The sequence below is a fragment of the Clarias gariepinus genome, chromosome 9, assembly GCF_024256425.1.
Source record: "Clarias gariepinus isolate MV-2021 ecotype Netherlands chromosome 9, CGAR_prim_01v2, whole genome shotgun sequence".
Taxonomy (NCBI): domain Eukaryota; kingdom Metazoa; phylum Chordata; class Actinopteri; order Siluriformes; family Clariidae; genus Clarias; species Clarias gariepinus.
In genome coordinates this window covers 8,943,037-8,966,959 of record NC_071108.1, presented here as the reverse complement: position 1 = coordinate 8,966,959, position 23,923 = coordinate 8,943,037, and the positions used below count along the sequence as shown (strand labels likewise).

At 37.1% G+C, this 23,923-nt stretch overlaps 1 protein-coding gene and 1 pseudogene across 5 annotated transcripts; both read left to right on the top strand.

The window, feature by feature from the left end:
* The first annotated feature begins 28 nt into the window (after positions 1 to 28).
* Positions 29 to 11,780, top strand: LOC128530782 (tumor necrosis factor receptor superfamily member 14-like). Of its 5 annotated transcripts, XM_053504901.1 has the most exons (10): positions 29 to 128; positions 259 to 433; positions 3,198 to 3,281; positions 4,002 to 4,127; positions 4,234 to 4,389; positions 8,151 to 8,235; positions 8,374 to 8,546; positions 8,698 to 8,714; positions 9,422 to 9,480; positions 9,570 to 11,770. In XM_053504901.1, exons 2-10 carry the CDS (start codon positions 376 to 378, stop codon positions 9,607 to 9,609), a joined length of 798 nt encoding a protein of 265 aa, XP_053360876.1. In that variant the 5' UTR covers positions 29 to 128; positions 259 to 375; the 3' UTR covers positions 9,610 to 11,770. The 5 variants fall into 5 exon arrangements, 4 of the variants coding, with proteins under 4 accessions (XP_053360876.1, XP_053360875.1, XP_053360878.1 ...); XM_053504900.1 differs by having other exon boundaries at positions 46 to 433; positions 9,570 to 11,769; XR_008361154.1 differs by having other exon boundaries at positions 50 to 433; positions 8,957 to 9,480; positions 9,570 to 11,780.
* A 4,399-nt stretch (positions 11,781 to 16,179) lies between these two features.
* Positions 16,180 to 23,221, top strand: LOC128529656 (tumor necrosis factor receptor superfamily member 14-like; annotated as a pseudogene).
* Positions 23,222 to 23,923: the final 702 nt, after the last annotated feature.

Sequence of the window (23,923 nt, the reverse complement as noted above, 5' to 3'; positions counted from 1 at the left end):
TGCTAGTTTGCTGTGTTTGCTAGTTTCCAACCTACAGTCCAGACGGTGGCGGTAATGCGTTGTTGCCAAACCGCCATACGCAAAATGGAAGCCTCAAAAACAAAGACTAACAAAATCGAAAGCTCTGGGTAATCTATTTAGTTTTTAGTTTACACGAAAGTGTGTAAAAATATAGTAATCGGAAAGTGGTATTGACATACAGTTCCGAAGATCACGACGATAAAGAGAATAAAGAAGACGTTTTCAACTCTTCTACAGGAGGAAATGGAGGACAGCCGTCTGAAAGCAGGGAGTACACCAAAGAAACCAACAACAGCGAGGAGAAACAGCGCAGTTCATATAGTGAACACCCAGTTCTGAAAAACGGGTCTAACTATGTGTTTTGAGAAAATAATGAAACCCACGTCTCTGACCCTTCGGTTGTATATATTCGGTAAGCAGGATGTGTGACCTGCTCACATTAAAGCTGCTGTTTATTTGGAGCGCTGAGTATTAACCCATTATCCTTAGCTTTATACAAACTAGTAAATCGTATCAACGCTCAGTTTAACGCAAAAAAAGACAATTTAAAAACATATACAAGTATAAAGCGAAACATCGTGAACAGTAAATATGAGTGCATTTTTACTTTCGGTTCTTGTGTTAGTAGTGAAAAACCTCAGCGCTTTCCAAAGCACAAAATGGCGACTGTAACGGGTAAACAACGCAGTTTCAAACATTACAGTTACCACTTTTATCTACATCTCACACCCACACATTACTTCTCCTTTTTACTTGATTCATCGCATTAAAACCTAAACGTTAACGTGTCATTAATACTAAAACGCAAATAGACAAACTTACTTACAGTGTTCATGCCGTTATTACAGTGTGGAAGCAGCTCAGGAGTGATGATATTAACACTGTAGTGTGACATGGATGATACGCACTCAGTTACTGACTGAACTGTCTAATAATATCATCCAATATACTCCCAGTCAGGTGCACTCCCCTCAGGTTACTATGGTGACCAAGCAAAGAAGTGTAGAAGCAGGACATAACTGATGTGAGAGCTTTGACAGTGGAATGTGTTTACTAATATGTTGAATTAGGGCTTGTTTAATAAACAACTTTTTCGATTATAGGGATAATTGAGCCGGGAAATGTGAATAAACATATTTACAAACATATATAAAGTATTTGGTTGGCACTGTGGGTTAGGGGTTATAACTGTTGTCTTGCACCTCCAGTGTCCGGGTTTGATTCCCACCTCAGGGTCTGTGTGCATGGAGTTTGCATGTTTTCCCTGTCTTTGGCGGGTTTCCTCTAGGTACTCTGGTTTCCTTCTACAGTCCAAAGCCATGCAGAGTAGTCTAATTGGAATTTCCAAATTGCCCGTAGTGTGTGAATGTTAACAAAAAAGACTGTTAACCAGGGTCATAAAAATGCAGTGGTCACCATTGGGCTCCACAGTCACTAGATGGACTACAAAGATCTTTAGGTGGATGGATGAATGAATAGATAAAATATTTATAGTTTGGCTCCATGGCTCAAGTGAAACATGTCCACCCTATCCTTCGATTATCAATCGAGTTCGATTCTTAGGTGATCTGTAGCCAGGAGTGTGGAGAGTGGCATACTTGCAATCTCACATTGACATGATGAGTGAGAATAGAGGGATATATATATAATTTATTTTTAATCAATACATCAGTATTCTATCCAAAATGTATTTACAAATATAATATAAAGTAGCCTTACAAAATAGTAAAAAAATCTACATATATCTACAGGAATGCTTCCTTCTCCATTGTATTTTGGCATTATACCTTTAGTCATGAAGTAACTTGCAGGTTGCCACATTCAATGATGTAAAATACAGCCATTTTCACACACATTCCCATTTCACATTTCCATAAAGCATTGCAATTGTTGGGTTTATATCTGAATGAGCTCAACCAATAAAAATCGACCCAGAAGTCATACTACGTCAGCCCCAGTGAACTTCATGGATCACTTTCAACATAGAACAAATCTGAACTGCATGGAACATTTACAGATCGGCCTGCAAACCATTACTATGTGCTTACTATGTAGAACATAGTATGTAAAGTTCGCCAACCAATCATGGCAGTCTAGAAAATGTAAAGTCATGTTGCCAGCTTTTGGGCTACTTTATTATCATCTTGGGGTGAAAAATTTATATGGAAAATTGTGCTGTTTTTAAACTCTTTGTCAAAGACTTTACTATAGACATTACACATACACATGGTACAAGGGGAGTGCATGCACAGATGCTGCACACATCCACTTGCTATAGCCCAGGGAACCAAGCCACCTGGATTTGTGATGTCCCAATGCTGTGCACTGAACCCCCATTCCCTTCTTTTGCAATAATAATTTACCCCAATGGTTGGCATCAATAAACTGCAAAGTTACCAAAATATGTGTTAGTTCAGTGAAATTACCAAACTGTGCAATAGTCTTGACTACTGTTAAAGTCTTCACTAAGCTGAAGATTTCTTTGTCACTTATGCTTGCACATTTGCACGTCCACTTTGTTGTCTTTTTTGTATAGAACTTAGATAGTTTTTCTGATAACTTAAAAATGTCAATCTGTCTTGTTCCTGCTATCCAGCTAATTAGATTTCCTAGTTAGCTAGTTAGTTTTTGTTAATTTATGTTGTTAATTTATGTTCTATGTAGTTCCTTGTTCCTGCAGGAACGTTGTTAATTTCACTGTGTACTAAACTGTATATGGTAGAAATAACAATAAGAGCCTACTTAAACTCAAACTTGAGATTTTGTATTGGGAAATATGATATGATATAGTTACTCTTCTAAACACCAAAATACATAACACCAAATAACTTAAAGGGGATAAGTAGATGAGCTTTTTTCTCAGGTTGTTTGTGAGTGTATTCATGTTAGATCAAAGTGTGTAATGGTGCAATTTTACAGATCCAAATATGCAGTGTTTTTTATTCATACTGATGTCGCAACATGTAACCTATGTTTTGTGTAAAGTTAAAACTACATTTCGGGATTTTATTAAGTATAAGTGTTAGTATTTTTTTTTTTTTTCGGTTTGATTTAAAAAATTATTTCAGTGTTCTCATATGTAGTTATTGTTTGTGTCTTTTACTTTTACTAGTTTGGTCAGAATAAACATGCATTTCATTAAAAAAAAAAAAAACGTTTGTTTTGTCTCCCAACAGGTGTTTATTCTGTCCTGACGTATGGGTGTGGGCCAAGTGAATATCTATCGAGGGCTGGAGAATGTTGTCCCATGTGTAATATAGGTATGACATGATGATACTTTAATAATTAAATAACAGGGTTACTGGTCAGAATTCCAGAGGATCCTGAGCCTTTCCCAGGAGCACTCAATGTAGGGCAGGGAAACACCCTGGGATGCCAGGCTGTCACACATGGTGGAATTTAGTTACTAATCATCAGGCTTTTGGAAAGTGAGAGGAATCTGAAGATCCCAGACATGCAGAGGTGTGAGGTAGCAAAATGGCATCGCTCTCCTTTCACCCACTGGAAAGTGAATAGACATTTTTTTTTCCCCTATTTGAATGTCCCAAATTAAAATACAGTGTTGTTTACTATCCAGTTTCATCAAAAATCCTCCTCAACAAGGATGTACCTGTTTTATTTTCTTTACCATATTACTGTACATTGATGCTTACTACATAAATAATAAAGAAAGAAAAAGCATGTGCATTCCCAAATTGCCTGTAGTGTGTGAATGGGTGTGTGAGTGTGTGTGTGCCCTGCGATGGATTGGCACCCTGTCCAGGATGTACCCTGTCTCGTGCCCTAAGCCTCTTGGAATAGGCTCCAGGTCCCTGTGACCCTGAATACAGAATAAAGCAGTATAAAGATAAGTAAGAGTGAGAAAAAGCATGTTTTTATTGATACTTGGTTAACTCACACTAGCTGCTCTTTAAAGACCTAAGAAAATATTTTGTCTGTTCTTATTAACTTATAACTCTAATAATCTCTGTGTTTTGCAGGGTCAGTGGTTTATAAAGACTGTACTGGTGATTACAGTACATCATGCAAACCTTGCTCTACAGGAACATTCATGAATCTACCTAATGGGCTTAATAAGTGTTTGCAGTGTAAAGTGTGTGACAGTGGTAAATATTATTTAGATCATTTTTACGACTCAAATCCTTAATGTTTGTTTTTCAGAAAATTAATTAAAGCGTTTTCTAATCTGATGTTTTTCTTTGAAATCCCAAGGACTTTCTATTCTGAAACGCTGTATCACAACAAAGAATACCATCTGCAAGGTCTCGGATGGATATTATTGTTTAGATTACATAGAAGAGAATGGTGATTGCATCCGTGCAGTAGAACACAGTAAATGTACACCAGGGCAATACATAAAAACTCCAGGTGGGTAATAAAGCCTCAGTCCTTCTTTTATTTGTTGTCACATTAAGATTTTGAATTAACAATGCTTTTGAACAAGACATTTAGGGAGCTAGTAAAAATGGCGTGTTTATGGAGCTATGTTTGGCCAAATGATGTAAAATTGGTATTGTATCTGAAGTAAGAGTTTTGCAACTTTGAGCTCCTAAAAAGTTTTCAGGACGTGTTTGTGAGTGACTCAAAGCACCTACTGTAAATATAAAATGATTTTGTGTGCATATGAAAACTGTAATAAGAATAATTTAAATGAAGGCTTAGACAAAGTTAGCATTAAACAGTCAGATGAATAAAATGGTCTTATAATAAAGTGTGGCAGAGCGCTGAGGAATTTGGAAGATTTACAAAGAGTTAAAAATCCGATTACGCCACCCTGGGTAAGGCCCAAGGACCTTAACTAATTAAATCTCATTGTAGATCACACAGGTCAGTTCACAACTAACAAGGCAGGAGACATAGATATCAGAAAATCTAAGTTTTATTACAAAATGTATTCCAAAAAATGACAATTACATAAAAAGAAAACAAGCAATCATTAGGAGCTACAATGCACATATGACACTTGAGGTACCAGAACCGAGGCCTAACAGGCAGGGCATAGAGGCATAATCGGTCTACACAGCAAAACATCCTTAATTTAACATCCAAAATTAACCCCTGCCTTAGGCACTTGACTCCTGTACCAACAGAAATCAAATTCTGCACTTGAACATAACATAAAATACCATAAACACAACTAAGGAAAAGACAACAAACATGGACCCACACGCCATTATCCCAGCATGCACACATTCACAACTCCAATTGTACACACACACACACACACACACACGACAATTAGAAAACAAAAAATACACAAAGCAAAACAAAGCTTTGATGCAACTAGTGCAATGCTTAGCATCAAAGCTAAACAGGAAACCAACAACACAAAAGACAAAACAGCAAGATGAAATGAAAAGTAAAACAAACAAGACATTAAAGCAAAATTTGCAAGCAAAACAGCAGCGTCTTGCAGTAGTTCCCCCGTAGCACAGTCACAGGGAAGCTAATTGCATGTAGCAATGCCGCTAATTTATCTGCAATAAAATTTCTTTTAACGCCCACAAAAAAACAGCAACTTCTAGATAGAATTCAACAAACATACCCTATGAGTCAGTGGGACAGACAAACCATGAACTGGAAGCTTAGACCTCATTTTATCTAGCTGGGAGACACGGAGTGTGTGTGTGTGTGTTTGTGTGTAAATGAGATTAGACCTTCCCCTCTCCCTCTTCTCGTCTTACACAATAACCCTTCCTCCTCTCTTATTTGAGTTTCACACATACACACACTAAAGGAAACACTAACTTATCGGGAAAATTAACAAGGAACATCACTCATGACACTCGTGTGAGCGCACACTAACAGAATCACTGTTGTAAAGTAAAAAATAGAACAAATTAACCTGCACTTTACCTTAAAAAAGAACTGTGACAGAGCAGTACTTTCGTTAGAGAGAGACTGTGTGTGTGTGTGTGTGTGTGTGTGTGTGTGTGTGAGAGAGAAAGAGAGAGGAGGAGGTGTGTGTGTGAGAGAGAGAGAGAGAGAGAGAAAGTGAGAGGAGGAGGGGTGTGTGTGTGTGTGAGAAAGAGAGAGGAGGAGGGGTGTGTGTGTGAAGGCAAGAGAATGGGGTGTGTGTAAGGGCGAGAAGAGGGGGGGGAAGGAGCACGCTGTCCAATGAGTAGGCGCACACACAAAGTCCAGGCTGAGAGAGAAAGAGAGAGAGAAAATGGATCTTTAACCTCTCTAATGACTTTCGCTTTACACGCGCACACACATGCGCGTGTAAATAATTAACAGTACACGCATACATACAAACACAACATAAAAGATGTTTAACACGCACACACGGTCACAGTGTTATAGTAAACAGTACACATGTGCACGGATGTTGATTATACCAGTGAGTGAGGCGGACTAAGACCCAGCAGGGGAGACAATTACCCACAATTCCGAAGCACCCGAGAGAGAAAAAACATTGGCTCAGTTGTGATCATGTGATGCTAGGCATTAACCCAAAAATGTGTCCTACATGATACTCGGTATTCGTAAACCATGACTTGTTATATATATAACAAGTGTATATATACAATATATATATATATATATATATATATATATATATATATATACATTCACCTAAAGGATTATTAGGAACACCTGTTCAAATTCTCATTAATGCAATTTTCTAATCAACCAATCACATGGCAGTTGCTTCAATGCATTTAGGGGTGTGGTCCTGGTCAAGACAATCTCCTGAACTCCAAACTGAATGTCAGAATGGGAAAGAAAGGTGATTTAAGCAATTTTGAGCATGGCATGGTTGTTAGTGCCAGACGGGCTGGTCTGAGTATTTCACAATCTGCTCAGTTACTGGGATTTTCACGTACAACCATTTCTAGGGTTTACAAAGAATGGTGTGAAAAGGGAAAAACATCCAGTATGCAGCAGTACTGTGGGCGAATATGCCTTGTTGATGCTAGAGGTAGGAGGAGAATGGGCCGACTGATTCAAGCCAGGGGTAGCTCAGTGCTTAAGGCATTGGACTACGGTTCGGAAAATCCCAGAACCACAACCACCACAATCAAACCCCACAACCACCAAGTTGCCACTGTTGGGCCCTTCAGCAAGGCCCTTAACCCTCAACTGCTCAGATGTGTAATGAGATAAAAAATGTAAGTCGCTCTGGATAAGAGCGTCTGCCAAATGCCCAAATGTAAATGTAAATGTACTGTAAGCTGATAGAAGAGCAACTTTAACTGAAATAACCACTCGTTACAACCGAGGTATGCAGCAAAGCATTTGTGAAGCCACAACACGCACAACCTTGAGGCGGATGGGCTACAACAGCAGAAGACCCCACCGGGTACCACTCATCTCCACTACAAATAGGAAAAAGAGGCTACAATTTGCACGAGATCACCAAAATTGGACAGTTGAATTGAGTCTCGATTTCTGTTGAGACATTGGTAGAGAGATATCAGTTGGTAGAGTCAGAATTTGGCGTAAACAGAATGAGAACATGGATCCATCATGCCTTGTTACCACTGTGCAGGCTGATGGTTGTGGTGTAATGGTGTGGGGGATGTTTTCTTGGCACACTTTAGGCCCCTTAGTGCCAATTGGGCATCGTTTAAATGCCACGGGCAACCTGAGCATTGTTTCTGACCATGTCCATCCCTTTATGACCACCATGTACCCATCCTCTGATGGCTACGTCTAGCAGAATAATGCACCATGTCACAAAGCTCGAATCATTTCAAATTGGTTTCTTGAACATGACAATGAGTTCACTGTACTAAAATGGCCCCCACAGTCACCAGATCTCAACCCAATAGAGCATCTTTGGGATGTGGTGGAACGGGAGCTTCGTGCCCTGGATGTGCATCCCACAAATCTCCATCAACTGCAAGATGCTATCCTATCAATATGGGCCAACATTTCTAAAGAATGCTTTCAGTACCTTGTTGAATCAATGCCACGTAGAATTAAGGCAGTTCTGAAGGCGAAAGGGAGTCAAACATCGTATTAGTATGGTGTTCCTAATAATCCTTTAGGTGAGTGTATAAGCAAAAAAAATAAATACATGCTTCTATTTAACATGACTGAACAGGAATGGTCCTATTGTAAACATGCACTTTATTGTGTTGAATTTGCAGTGTGTGTGATTTTGCTGTATTTATTTACAGGTACTAAGGCCTCAGATACAGTGTGTGAGCCCTGTCCACCCGGATCTTATTCTCCTGAAGGTGTGAACTGCACTAAATGGACTGAGTAAGTCAACTATTTGTTATAGAAGCTGTACTATTTTGTTTCAAGTTGCATCTTTATTCTTTACTTTTCAGCCAAACTGTTCTTGCGTTTTTTTTCTGGTGTCTGTGTAATACTTTGTTGTTGTTTTTTCTCTTCAAGCTGTTCAGACAATAATGAGGTTAAGACCCAAGAAGGCACTTCCATTACAGATGTTAAATGCAAACGTAAAACAAATAGATCTCATCTCATCGTAGTTCCTGCTGTGGGAATTTTACTGTCAGTTTTACTGACAATTTTTTTATTTGCGCTCAGACTCAGACCAGCAAACGAAGGTGGTTTGTGTTTAGTTTTTGTCTGTGTTTTAAATAAAGTATTGATTCATTATATTAAGAAAAATCATGAAATCATGGAATGTATAATATTCTTAACTGTATTCTAAGTGTTTGAGATTAATATTTGACATACTTTATTTTTGTTTTGCAGGTAGCAAAAAATTAAAGGTAGGTACTTTTAATTCACAAACACTACAATCAGTGGTTTATGTTTACATTTACCATTTGTTATTTCTTACTAATAAATATTACATCATTATGTAAACATTTTAGTGTCTTAAATGAAGGGTTTTTCTTATTCCTTCATTATTAAAGCCATTCTGTGTAAAGTCTATAAGCTGTTCATGTTATCATAGTCATCATCTGCTTCTTTTTCTTTTTTTTTCTTCTTCTTCTTCTGTTTTGTCAAGGCTGCTGCTTGATCTTGGATTTGTTCTGAGACACTTTTTAATTGTCTACATATAAAAATAAGTCACTGCTTCTGTACAACTTTCTTTCCATGGCGTTAACATCTGTCTGCCTAAAAGAATAATTATGATCAATAGCAATTTGCAAATCCTGTATCCTTTTATATTTCTTAAGTTAATTATAAAATACATGACAGTTAATAGAGTAGTGTCAAGATAATGATTTGATTCTGTTACACCTTATTAAACTTAGTAATTAATAAATAGTTGAGGGATTTTAGTCTTTAGTGTGAAATTATGGAAAAGAAATTGAGATTTCCTTAAAGTATTATAAGTGGACTATGCTAATGTAGGATCCACATTTACTTTACACTTTACTTTCTAATCCTGATTGCATACATTCTAATTATTCAGATGCGTCAACTGGCTTGGTAGATCTCTTAATGCTGGCTCTTTTTATGCTTACAGAGTCCTGTAGAGGAAACCAGTCATAACGATCAAGCAGATGCATCACAATCCAGCAAACTGTAAGAGCTGCCTCTTCTGTTTATTATAAATACACAATGAAAGCTGGTTCATACTACAGAACATTAATGTTATTATTACTTTCTTCTAGGGAAGAAAAAGACGAAACAGATTCATCAGATGAAACGTGAACTGAAAAAGGAACACCTTGTGCATGTATACCAGCGTGAGTTCAGGATTATTCCAGGAGCATTTATTTCAGTGTTCTGATCATCAAATCACCAGCTGTACAGAAGAAGACTTTAAGAAACCTCTCTGATCCATACCAGTCACTGACATTCCTCCAGCAATACCAGGATTGTTGCTTTCAATTTTTAAAAATAATTAATTTAATGCTGCTTCTTGGGACATTAAAGTTGGGATGAGTTTCTTTACCCTGACTTTGTAAACTTTGTAAATGAATTGACTTGTTTTAATAGCTCCTCTTCAATATTGCCCACTGAAGTTGCCAAAAAGTGACTTTTCTCTTAACACTAATTTTTTATCAGTGATTTGTCAATTTTTAGGCTTTGAAACAAGGAATAATCTAACTTTTTTATACAATTTTTTTTTCAATCCCAACCAGAAAAAGGGTAATTTCATATGGCTAACTAAATTTAGGATATGTTTATGTCTGTGGAAATAGGAGAGTTAAATTTATACTAAATACCACCCTAAATTTAAAAGATACTTACTCGATTTAGCTTAGTGGGACTGTAGAAGCTTCAAAGTCTCAGCTGATTTCCGGAAATAATTTCTGCATCGAATGAGGGTTATATAATTTGGCCGCTGACATTTTTATTATAACCTGAGTGACAAACGGTGTAAAAATTTACTGTAACCAAGACTTATGGTAATTTGCTTACATACACATCTATTTGGATTTAAGACTTGTAAAAAGACAAAAATGTAACTATCCATTTAATCCATGTGCTGGCCTTAGGACAACGAGCTGTCTCTGCTGAAACTTCTTCCATTGTACAGTCTATTATTCTCCCCTCTGCCCATATTGTTTACTAATAAGAAAAGTAATGTCTGTTAAATAAGATTTTAGTCAACTTCTCTTTAGTATACTTTAGTGTATATCAAACTGCTATGTTTGATACAAAATTAAGATAGCAGTCAGTAATTTGATAGCAGTGGTAGCTTAGCAGTTTAATTTGTAGCAATCGGATTATTGATGATTATATTTCTATTAAAATAAGTAGAAATACTGGCTCTTGAGAGTCTGAGTTTACTCTGAGACTCATTTCTAAATTTTTAGTTTTCAGATATCTAATTTGCTTCTGTTTAAGCTTTTGATGGTGGTGTTAAAGGGAGGGGGGGGGTTCAAGTACATTTAAACCTTGGATTGTGAGCATTCATTCTGGAAGTGTGAAAATAGTGGCTGTAGTGATTGAGACCTGAGACCCACTATGGCTGTAGTGATAAAGACCAGAGAGACCAGTCACATATACACACAGACACATGGACACCCACATACCAGCTCCCTAAAGAGCCAGAGAGAGGAGAGAAGGATGGGGGCTAATGTGTAGCACGACCTTTATGGGGATACACGCACACCAGTTTACCTAAAGTTTCTCATTCACACATGCGCGCGCGCAAACACAAAAAAAATGCTTTATGCACACTGAATGTTGATTGTACTAGTGATGCATGCACTGTGTGACTGAACATAGGAGATGATTACCCACAATAATGCTCATATTTCATGACCTTCCTCGTTTACCATTTAAATGTATTTTAAATTTTTCTTGTCTTGTAAAACATTTGCGGACCAAGGTACTCGCAATCCAAGGTTCCACTTGTACTTGTATTATTTTCTATTTCTGTTTATTTTGTTATTTTTCAGATAACAGTGCTGCTGAATGTGTCTGTCAAATAACTAACTACATAATTGCCACATTCATTTAAATGCATAACCTTTTTTATAATGTAATTTTTGTCAATATGTCAATATTTTTTTTATATTTTTTAACACTTTCAATATACAATATGTACAATATACAGTTATATACAATAGTATGACCTGTTGGCTAAAATCTTTTCTAAAATGTGTGGCCTCCAGTCTTGCAGTATATTATGACTTATTAGGGGTGTGACGAGACACTTTTCCCACGAGACGAGACACGAGACTGGGTTCACGAAAACGAGACAAGACTTTTAGACATTTTTTTAAAGAAATCCTCAATGTTTAAATATATAGCAAAAATTGCATTTTATTTAACTGAAAAACACAAAATGGAAAAAAAGGCATGTCTATTTTGAAATCAACTTTATAAAATAAAACTTCTATTTTGATGAATGATATGCAGTAATAGCATGTAAACACTGCAAAATATTTTGCCAGAAACTGACAGGCAATTAATTGCACAATAAAGTTAAATAGTATAAATAAAAATAAATAATAAACAACACAAATATCCCTTTACGTGCAATTAACCATAATTAGTGTAACTATCAAAGTAGTGATGTCTTAAAACGTAAAAAAAAGAGTTTATTATTATCAGTGCCGACCCTTCTACCTACCGAGACAGTCTGCCCTTAAACGTTTCTTTGACACAACAGACATCTTTAAAGAAGCATCAATTTATAACAACCACACAGACAGAGGAATATATCTCAAAGTGTACTCTATGTACAAAAAAAAACATCACTATTCAGGCTAATCAGAAACCATGGTTGACGGGAAATGTACAAGCGTTTGAGAGCATGGGACGCAGTCTTTAGAGCCGGTGGCACTGCAGGACTACAGTAGCAACAGCAAGAGCCAACTTGTTCAGCAAGATATATTTTTGCTTATCTGCCTTAATAAATTCTTTGGCCGATTTGAGACCCAAAAACAACACAGGCACAGAATATATCCCACCTTTAACACACGAGCAAGCTGTGTGTCTGACCTCAGTCAGCGTGAAAAAGACCCTGAGGATCAACCCACAGAGGGCAGCCGAACCAAACAGTAAACCTAGTCGGGTTCTAAAGGACTGTGCTAAAGAACTCAATGATATACTAACAGACATTTTAAATGTCTTTAATGTTCTCAATGGTGGAGGCACTTTAAGTTAAATAACTTAATTTATCCTCAGAATCCACCTTGGACTCATGAACATCACACACTCTCTGTCTTTCAGATTCGGCTGTTTCATTATACACTCCAAGTCTGACAGATCCACTGAATCCCCCAGTTCAGATGAATCAGTACCTGTAATTTTAAGTCTCTTACATTTTTGACCATGCAGGACGTCTTCTAGACAACTCAGTCAGCTACTGTTTACATTTACATTTAGGCATTTGGCAGACGCTCTTATTTAGAGCGACTTCCAAAAAGTTCCTACAGTTAGTAGCTAGCAAATACTTTTTTTAATTTTTTGTATCTATCTATATTGTTTATTGCATTTATCTATGTTGTTAGCAACAAGATTAGGACTCAACTGATCCGAGTAAATGAAGAGAAGGATTTGTGAATCCCAAGTCATATAAAGGATTGTGTTATTTAACCCTGATGAATCCGGATTCGCTCATTATTAGTTTGCATGCGAATTAGAATTGGAGTAAGGGAAATTGAAGTCAGAACACAAAATACAGTGAAAAGAATACAGTGAATTTTTTTTCAATTTTTTTTCCACTTAATCTTGCTGTCCTATTATAGAGACAGTTCTGTGTTTCCTGCATGTATAGTGACATATGCTAAGGCTTTTAATTGTGGGTGGTGGTACCAGATAGTCTGGTGTGAGTATAATTTCTACAACTACCTCCAGGGTTTACACTGATTGGTGTGAAAAAAACAAAAGACATTGTATGGTGGAAATCCCTTGTTGATCAGAGTGGTCAGAGGAAAAGATTGGTAAACCATAATGAACATAAAACCATCTTAGCCTGCACAAAGCATTAAACTATAAAGTGGATATGGCTTCAACAGCAAAAAATCTCACTGGTTTCCACTCCTATTACCCAATAACAGGGGTAGATTGTAGGCTTGTGTGTGGCTTTGTGAGACATATGGCGTAGACTTGATACAGAAGTATGATTCAGTCTTAAGACTAGCATGGGCACAGTCTCAGTTAAAGTCATACAGTATGTTTTTTACCATTTTGATGTTTGATGTGAACATCAACTGCGGTTCATAAGTAAGCAGGTGTACATGTGTTCCTTTTAAAGAGGAAATGTGTAATAAATGTACAGCATAATTATACAGGCATCAAATTCAAAATGAGTGAATATTTGCAAGAGACAATCAAGTTTATCAGTTTGAAAACTGTTCTTGTTTTTGTGGTATTTTCAATTGAATATGGGTCAACAAGGATTTGCAGCTCACTGTATTGTTTTTATTAACGTTTTACACAACGTCGCAACTTCATCAGAATTGGGGCCTGTAGATTTGACAGGTTTTTAAAGTTTTAAATGGTGGAAAAGTGAAATGTTAAAATCAATGGCAGTTGGCAGTTATGTGAAAGCTTTATGCACATAAATGCATAACTTATAGATGAGTGGACTCGCTGCATGACATTATCCTAATCAGATCACAACAGTTTCAAGCCCCTATAATAGAGCTGTAGATGGTTATAATCTGATCAAAATGATCTAGAAAAGAAAACGAAACTGGAGGGAAAGTGAAATACCATAAGATTCACCTTCACATGCATCTTATTGTATATGCTGAGCATTTTAAGTCCTCCTTTAATGTTAGAATGATCTTCACTCCTCTGGAAGCTTTTCCAATAGATTGTGAAATATGGCCAGTTTATGCGGGAAAACAATTACTCTCCGAAAACCACGCTCACATTTCGAGTCCTAGAATACACCTGTGCATTCGGGAAAGAAGAATAGATGGTAAAACCTGGTTTTGTTGGGTGGAGGAGATGTTCCCCACCTGGTCACCTCATTTTGTCGCCACATAACATTGCTGTGTCAAGAGCTGACCAACTAAAGCATTCCCAGATCATAACACTGCCTCCAGACATTTGTACAGTGGGCCTTAGGCATGATGCACGTTATGTGCTTCCCCTCTTACCCATTGTTCTGGAATAACTCTTACCCATGATGCTTACTTTGTACATATTATAAATTTAACCACTGTTTTGGTATTCGTATTTGTGTACACTCAAAGCATCCTTGAGGTATTATTACTGGTATTTCCTTTGTAACTGTGTAATGTGCAGTGAGTATAAGTCTATATAATGTATATATTATAATTTTTTTATGTTTGTTTTTTTATTCATAAAATAGAATTTATATTGACAGCTTACTTAGCAAATAAATACTGCATTTCTAAATTATCTGCCTTTTATGTAACCAAGTATATACTTTGCCAGCCAACAAAAAAAAAAACATTACACTCATATTTTGTTGGACAAGGTTTTCTTTAATCATGGCATTCCTCCATAATTCCTCTCTAAGGTCTTGTATTGGTAATGGAGAGTCAGACTGTTGCATAAAGCCTTTTTCAGCACATTCCGATTTTCAAGATTCTCAATGGGGTTAAAGTCTGGACTCTGTGGTGGCCAATCCATGTGTGAAAATGATGTCTTATGCTCATGTTTTTTCAGTTCCAAAAGGATTCACATACATTTTCCTGCCACTGTATATATACAGGTATGCATCACAAGTTTCAATCAATGTTTACATCAAGCATCAGAAAGAAGAAAAAGTGTGTCCCATTGACTTTGATTGTGGCATGATTAAGGTTGGTACCAGAAGGGCTGGTCTGAGTATTTCAGAAACTGCTTATCAGGCAATTTCACAAAGAACAGTGTTCCACAAATAAAAGTTTACTCAGAGTGATATAAAAAACAAAAAACAAAGCATGAGCAACAGTTATGTGGGTGGAAACAAGTTGGTGAGAGTGATGGCAAAGGAAAGTGGCCATGGCTAGAGAGGGCAGAGAAAAAGGGAATGTGCAGTTGTGCACATGAACAGCATATATATTTGTTTTCAATAGTGTTGTTACTCATCCACTCACTTACGTATCCTCTATACTGCTTTATCCTGTACACAGGGTCACGGGGGCCTGGAGCCTATCCCAGGAGACCTATGGGATGGCAATCCATTGCCAGGCACACACAAACACACACTCACACACATACTAGAGGCAATTCGAGAATGCCAATTAGCCTAATCTGCATGTCTTTGGACTGTGGGAGAAAAAGGGAGCACCCGGAGGAAACCCACCAGACACGAGGAGAACATGCAAACTCTATGCAAACAGAGGCGGAAATCAAGCCCGGACCCTGGAAGTGCAAGGCGACAGTGCTAACCACTAAGCCACTGTGCCGTCCAAAAGATGGTACTTAATTAATATTTTTTTTCACCAGCAAAAACGTCCGCTAATGTGCATTGTCCGCTAAATGTAGCTAACAATGGCAAAGAACTTATTGTTGGCAATGAAAGCAAAATTCTTGGAACATTATGGCTGATGCACAGACTTCACAAATTCACAGAATATGTCACACATTATTTAAGATGAATTTCAGTGATTTCGGTGTTTTGCATAAAATAATGCATTTTTAAGATGCTACAGTGTTTATACTGGGTAATACATAGTGATGTCTGCAATAATCAAAGAGAACCTCAGTTAGTGTGTAACACCTCTGTGATTTTAAAGGGTGGTTTAAAATCATTATCTTAAGGATTTGAAATGCCGTAACATTCAGATACAGACTTCATCCAGACGATGGTGGTAATGCGTTATTGCCTAACTGCCATTAAACAAAACGGAAGAAAACACCCCAAAAACAAGGATTGTGTAATCGAAAGCTCTAGTGAGTTCTAGTTTACACTGAAGTCTGTAAAAAATATAGTAATCGGACAGTGGTATTGACATACTGTTCATTAAGAGAATAAGGAAGGCATTTTCTACGAACTCTTCTACAGAAGGAAATTGAGGACAGCCGTCTGTAATAAGGGTGTAGACCAAGGAACCAACAACAGCGAGGAGAAGCAACGACGTGACCATCCAGTTCTGCTGCAAGACTCTAACTGTGTTTTGACAAAATAATGAAATCCACGTATCTTACACTTCGGTTGTATATATTCGGTAAGCAGGATGTGTGTTCACATTAAAGCTGCTGTTTATTCGCAGCGTCGAGCATTAATACATAATTTTTTCTTTATACAAACTAGTAAATCGTATTAATGTTGAGTTTAACGCAAAAAAGACAATCGCTAAACATATTTAGTTATAAACCGAGACATTGTAAACAGTACAAATTAGTGTATTTTCAGTTTCTGTTTAACACTAATACTTACAGTAACATTTATTTATTTATTTATAATATGAATATTATCCGTATTTCCGTCGGACAGTAATTTAGAGACAGTCCCTAGCGCGCAGTAGGTGCGGTGCTGTTGCCGGAATCTGTTAGCGAATCTCCGCCACCAATCGGAATCTGGAAGCTCGAATATCCAACGTACTTCAAAGTAATTTCACCACGGATTAGGAGACTAACATTAACGTTACGTAAAGCACAAAACGGCGACTTTAGAAGTTACAAACAATACAATCAGAACTGTTATCTACATCACACACACACATCCCACACATTCACCCCACACAGTTTCTCCCTTTCACTCGCTTTATAGCATTATAACCTAAAACATGAATGTGTCATTAATACTGAAACGCATATAGACAAACTTACTTACAGTGTTTAAGCTGTTATTGCAGTGTGGAGGCGGCTCAGGAGTAATGACATTACTACACCATAGTGTATGGATTCCGTCTGAACTGTCTAATAATAGCATCCTACTCCCAGTCAGGTGCACTCCCCTCAGGTTGCTATAGTTCAAACAACCAGAGAAGTGTTGAAGTAGGACATACAGTGACTAGTACACTGTTGGGGGGTTGGTTTAATTAAACGTGTATGTGATTATAGAAATAATTGACCTAGGAAATTTCTATATCTATAAAAATATATTTCTACAATTTAAATCATTGGCATCTATCTTGCTATCCTGTAAGAATTGATTCTGGTTTGAAGTCTAAAAGTATAGTCACAACAACTGCTGATTTAATTAATGTTTTTCTATTTCTTCACACCTGCCTAAAACTTCTGTGGGTGATTGTTGTGCACTTAATAATTTATTATTATTATTATTATTATTATTATTCTCCAAACAGGCATCTATTCTGTCCTCACATGCGGAGCTCTATGTGGACCAAGTGAATATCTATCCCGCAATGGAGAATGTTGTCCTCTGTGTAATATAGGTATGGAATTGTAATACTTTCATGAATTCATTAAGTAATACATAAAAAGTATAAAGTTATTAGGCAGGAAAGTTAATATATTCATCCTCACTAACTGCGTTATCCTGGTCATGGTTGTGTCACACACACACAGTGGGTACGGAAAGTATTCAGACCCCCTTAAATTTTTCACTCTTTGTTATATTGCAGCCATTTGCTAAAATCATTTAAGTTTATTTTTTCCTCATTAATGTACACACAGCACCCCATATTGACAGAAAAACACAGAATTGTTGACATTTTTGCAGATTTATTAAAAAGAAAAACTGAAATAACACATGGGCCTAAGTATTAATTTCGGAGATTCGTGGGATTAATAAGAGTCTCGAGCAAATTTTTGGGCAGCTCGAGGCGCGCGCCACTTCTGGGTTTACATCTGGCCGCGAGTCAAGTCCAGATCAGTCGCTCAACTATCCCATCTGGTGGCCGAAACTCGACTACCATGTCCACAACCGTATGAGGTGCAATGCCTTCATCCTGCTGTGCGGGGATCGGTCAGGTTTGCCCCAAAAGTCAAGACCCCATCACGCAGGGCCAATTTCTCCTATCAGTTACGCTCTCAGGGACCGGGAAAAAGTAAAGGTGGAGCTGAAAAGTTACGTAAAAAGAAAAAAAAGAGGTAGAGGTAGATGCTGTAAAATGCTTCAAATTAACAGATTATATCTTTGGCATGAGGGGAAGTTACAGTTCTGCAATCTCTGACAGCGCTAACATCACGGTCAGGGATAGCGAGGCTGGATCCAGCGGCAGGGTCAGGGATGATGAACCAGTGCCTGCATTAGATCACGCTATAGTAAACTAGTTAGTCATTTTAATTATTATGGTAGTCAACTAGCACGAGTAATGCTGCTACTGATTTTATTCCAGTTTACCTGTTTAGTTTGATAGGCATCCTTTTCACTCAGTTTGGGTAGATCAGGGGAGAGGTGTTGGTCATCAGCAGCACGCACTGGTTTATCATCACTGACCCTGCACTTGCAGTTTACACTGATGAGTGGTACTGTATGTCTTACACTGCTTCCAGAGGATACCCCCTGACTAGCTAAAATAGTCTTTAAAGTTTTATATGTTGTTTGTTTTACAAATAAAGCCTGATATATGTTTGGTGATCCTGCAAATAATATGCTTAAATATAATTATAAAAATAAAATGAAGTGGTGTTAAAAATTAATCTCCACATTAATAAGCCAATGTATTATGATATGGGATGTGGTGGGCTGCTGTGGGCAGATCCGCAGGCTGCTACCACGCGAAGTTCTAAACAGGCAAAGGCATGTCCATTTATAGACACGCGGTTCGCAGGCAAGAAGCCTGAACGAGCTGCACCTGGCGGCGTGTGATCATTTACGTAGCACAGGTAAGGTATCAGGGCAAAATACAAAGTCCAAGAAAACAATGAAAGAAAGAAAGACAAAGACGCATTAGTTTAGCATGCTCAGTTTAAGTTAATAGTGCACAGCACAAAAATATAACTCTCTCTTTATAAATCCTTGGTAAGGGCGAACAACTCCTATTACAACTCCTATTTCATTGACCCCCTCTAAAGCCCTGCGTCAGGGCTCTTATAATCCTTTCAAACATCTCGTGATGTGGCTCTCCATCTCTGGGGTATGTGCATCCTGTCAAAACTATGACACCCATTATAATGTGTAGCCACTTTGCAGCTCTCAGTTTCGTAAACTGTGACATCACACGCTTTTCTAAAAGCAGTTTACTGTACTCTTTTCTGAAAGAAACAGTAGGAAGCTTCATAAATATATTTTTTTAATGTCCCTACTCTCAGCTAGGAATATTTTTTCAGTCCTAAATTAACTTTGAGTGCTAGGAGTGATTCTGAGATGCTTAGTAAATATGGGCCCAAATCATGTTATTGTGCAGTCACCATCGTAAATATTATTATTAATAATTTTTTTTATTATTTTACATTATCTCTGTATCTCTGTGTTTTTTAGGGTCAGTGGTTTATAAAGACTGCACTGGTGATTACAGTACATCATGCAAACCTTGTTCTAAAGGAACATTCATGAATCAACCTAATGGACTTAATAAGTGTTTTCAGTGTAAAACCTGTGACTGGGGTAAATATAATTTTGAATATTTGTAGGTCTTAATACTTGTTTTAGTAACCGTAATCAGTTTCTAATTTGTTGTTCTTATTTTAAAGCCCAAGGCCTTTCTATTCTGCGAGACTGTACCACAACACAGAATACCATCTGCAAGGTCTCGGATGGATATTATTTTTTAGATTACATAGAAGAGAATGAATAATGCATTGGTGCAGTGGAACACAGTAAATGTACACCAGGGCAACATATAAGAACTCCAGGTGTATAATAAAGGCTCAGTCCTTCTTTTGATTGTTGTCACATTAAAATGGGCACTTTAAATGTTCTGTCAGTGCATAAAAATTGTATATATATATATATATATATATATATATATATATATATATATATATACAGTGGTGTGAAAAACTATTTGCCCCTTTCCTGATTTGTTATTCTTTTGCATGTTTGTCACACTTAAATGTTTCTGCTCATCAAAAACCATTAACTATTAGTCAAAGATAACATAATTAAACACAAAATGCAGTTTTTAAATGAAAGTTTACGTTATTAAGGGAGAAAAAAAACTCCAAATCTACATGGGCCTGTGTGTAAAAGTGATTGCCCCCCTTGTTAAAAAATAACTTAACTGTGGTTTATCACACCTGAGTTCAATTTCTGTAGTCACCCCCAGGCCTGATTACTGCCACACCTGTTTCAATCAAGAAATCACTTAAATAGGAGCTACCTGACACAGAGAAGTAGACCAAAAGCACCTCAAAAGCTAGACATCATGCCAAGATCCAAAGAAATTCAGAAACAAATGAGAACAAAAGTAATTGAGATCTATCAGTCTGGTAAAGGTTATAAAGCCATTTCTAAAGCTTTGGGACTCCAGCGAACCACAGTGAGAGCCATTATCCACAAATAGCAAAAACAAGGAACCGTGGTGAACCTTCCCAGGAGTGGCCGGCCGACCAAAATTACCCCAAGAGCGCAGAGACAACTCATCCGAGAGGCCACAGACCCCAGGACAACATCTAAAGAACTGCAGGCCTCACTTAAGAACTAAAGAACGTTAAGGCTTGTCTCAATTTTGTTAAAAAACATCAAGTCTTGCCAAGAAGAGGGAAAATACCTTGTGGACCGACGAGACAAAAGTTGAACTTTTTGGAAGGTGCATGTCCCGTTACATCTGGCGTAAGCATTTCAGAAAAAGAACATCATACCAACAGTAAAATATGGTGGTGGTAGTGTGATGGTCTGGGGTTGTTTTGCTGCTTCAGGACCTGGAAGGCTTGCTCTGATAGATGGAACCATGAATTCTACTGTCTACCAAAACATCCTGAAGGACAATGTCCGGCCATATGTTCGTCAACTCAAGCTGAAGCGATCTTGGGTGCTGCAGCAGGACAATGACCCAAAACACACCAGCAAATCCACCTCTAAATGGCTGAATAAAAACAAAGTGAAGACTTTGGAGTGGCCTAGTCAAAGTCCTGACCTGAATCTTATTGAGATGTTGTGGCATGACCTTAAAAAGGCGGTTCATGCTAGAAAACCCTAAATAAAGCTGAATTACAACAATTCTGCAAAGATGAGTGGGCCAAAATTCCTCCAGAGCGCTGTAAAAGACTCGTTGCAAGTTATCGCAAACGCTTGATTGCAGTTATTGCTGCTAAGGGTGGCCCAACCAGCAATTGACATGCAAAAGAATAAGAAATCAGGAAGAGGCAAATAGTTTTTCACACCACTGTGTGTGTGTGTGTGTGTGTGTGTATATATATATATATACAACTCTCTGCAAAGCCTATTAACCAATCATGTTGTCATTTCCTTTTTCTTCTTCTTTCGTACAGCTTGATCTTAGATTTGTTTTCAAACCTTTTTTAATTGACTGCAAATAGAAATAAGTCATAGTTTCTGTACAAGTTAACATCTGTCTGTATAAAAGAATAATTATGAACTTTAGCAATTTGCAAATTATGAAACTGAAAGAGCTGCCTCTACTGTTCATCATAAATACACAATGAAAGCTGGTTCATACTTTAGAACATAATGTTATTATTACTTTCTTCTTGGGAAGAAAATGAGGAAAAAGATTCACCAGCTGAAACCTGAACTGAAAAAGAAACCCCTTGTGCATATGGGTGTTGAGGATTATTCCAAGAGGATTTCAGTATTTTTAGCATCGAATCACCAGCCTTTTTTTAAAATATCTGATCTCTCTGATCCTTACCAGTCACTGTGTTTCCTTCAGCAATACCAAGATTGTTTATGTCTTTTCCGTTTTTTAAATAATAAATTTAAGTTGGCATGGGTTTTATAACTTAACTCTGATGAACACTTTTACAAAACTTAGTAAACAACTTGGTGGCACGTTGACATAGTGGTTAGCACTGTGGCCTCAAACATTGAGGATCTAGTGTTCAATCTCCTGGGATAGGATTCAGGCCCCAAGCAACTCTGTACAGCATGAGTGGTATACAAGGGGCTATCAAAAAGATCCGGTCAATGTTGCTGTACATCCTCCCTCGTCCTCCCTCATCCTACCCTAAAACCTGGCAGTAGAATTTGCTATATCACTGCATGCTGCTCATCACACACACTTGCATGGCCGTGAATGAGGAGAAACTGTAGTACCCTTGAACAGAAAGTGCTGATAAGACAGTACAGCCAAGAGAAGTTTTAATATAACCGGAATGCGGATCATGGTTGGCCCACCCTATCTCGTGTATCTTAAGTAAATCTTTTAACCTATAGCAAAAAATAAATAAATAAAATTTAGATTTATCTATATTAGAATTATAATTAGTTTGTATTGTACAGTTTATGGAGCTTGAATAGCAAAATGAAACTGTTATTATACATTTGTTTGTCCTACATGTTACATAATTGCACATGCTTGTAGATCTGTTGTGTAAATTAAAAAAAAAGTAACAAACTCAGTAACAAAACTGAGGATCAAATGGCTTTTATTTTAAAAAAACTTTCATATATATTTGTGTCGCTTGTTTACATAAACATCATTTTCTATTTGTGCATATTTAGTTTTAGATCATAGTGCTGTTTAATGTTTTGTGTTGAATAATTCACAGCATTGCTAATGCACTTATTCAGATTCATTATCTTTTATATTTTTTAATACCATACAGCACCATATATATATTGTAAGACTCCATTATATTTTACCAACTTAATTATCATTAATGTGTTTACTGTATTTTTTTATGCAATATTTCTTAAGAAGCTTTTTTATATTTTGTCTTCATTCTGGCAGGAAAGTGGCGGATGGGGCTTTTAGCCTTTTGTTGTCTCCCTGCCTCCTACTTGTATTATTAACAAAAAAAAGCTTGCGATTGAATAACTACCTTGTAGTGAGAATATTAACAGGACCGTAATGTTGTTACACCACATTAACATAAAAGGATAAAATGTACTACAAAATATTTGACAAATAAAAATTTGCTGCCTTGGCAAATTGCTGTGGTAAATGTGACACAAATGAGACAGGTGTCAGGATCTGGTATTACAGTTACTGTGTTCTGATGGTACACATGTATGACGTATAACAGCACAAGCATGATGTTTGATGAACCTTACTTCTTTAAAAAGTATACATATTCAGGTAATTCTTATTCTTATATAGATTCATATATTCTTTATGAGCCTGCAAAAATGGTTTAAGAATGGTTTGAGGAACACAACAATGAGTCTAAGGTGTTGACTTGGCCTCTAAATTATCCAGATGTCACTCCTTTTGAGCTTTTGTGGAATGTGCTAGAAAAACAAGCATGATCCATGGGCGCCCCACCACAAAACTAACAGGACTTGCTACTGATGGCTTGGCGTGAGTTACCACAGAGCATCAGAGGTCTATAGAGGCGATGCAGGTGTGTTTTTTGGGGGCCCCACAACAAATATTGAGTATATAGAATTAGTTGAGATAAAATGCAAACCAGATTTTGTTTTAAACCAAAAATTCTTGTTTTAAAAAAATTATAAAAAATTGTGTCTGTCTTATTCAAAATGATGCAGAATACTCTTAGCTGTAAGATTAAAGGTATTTTATTGTTTTTTCCTTTAAAAAAAGTTTTACATATCCAAAAATCTAGTCCTTTCAACTGAATTGAACTTTTCTATAACTTGGTAATATCATTCTACATAATACTAAAG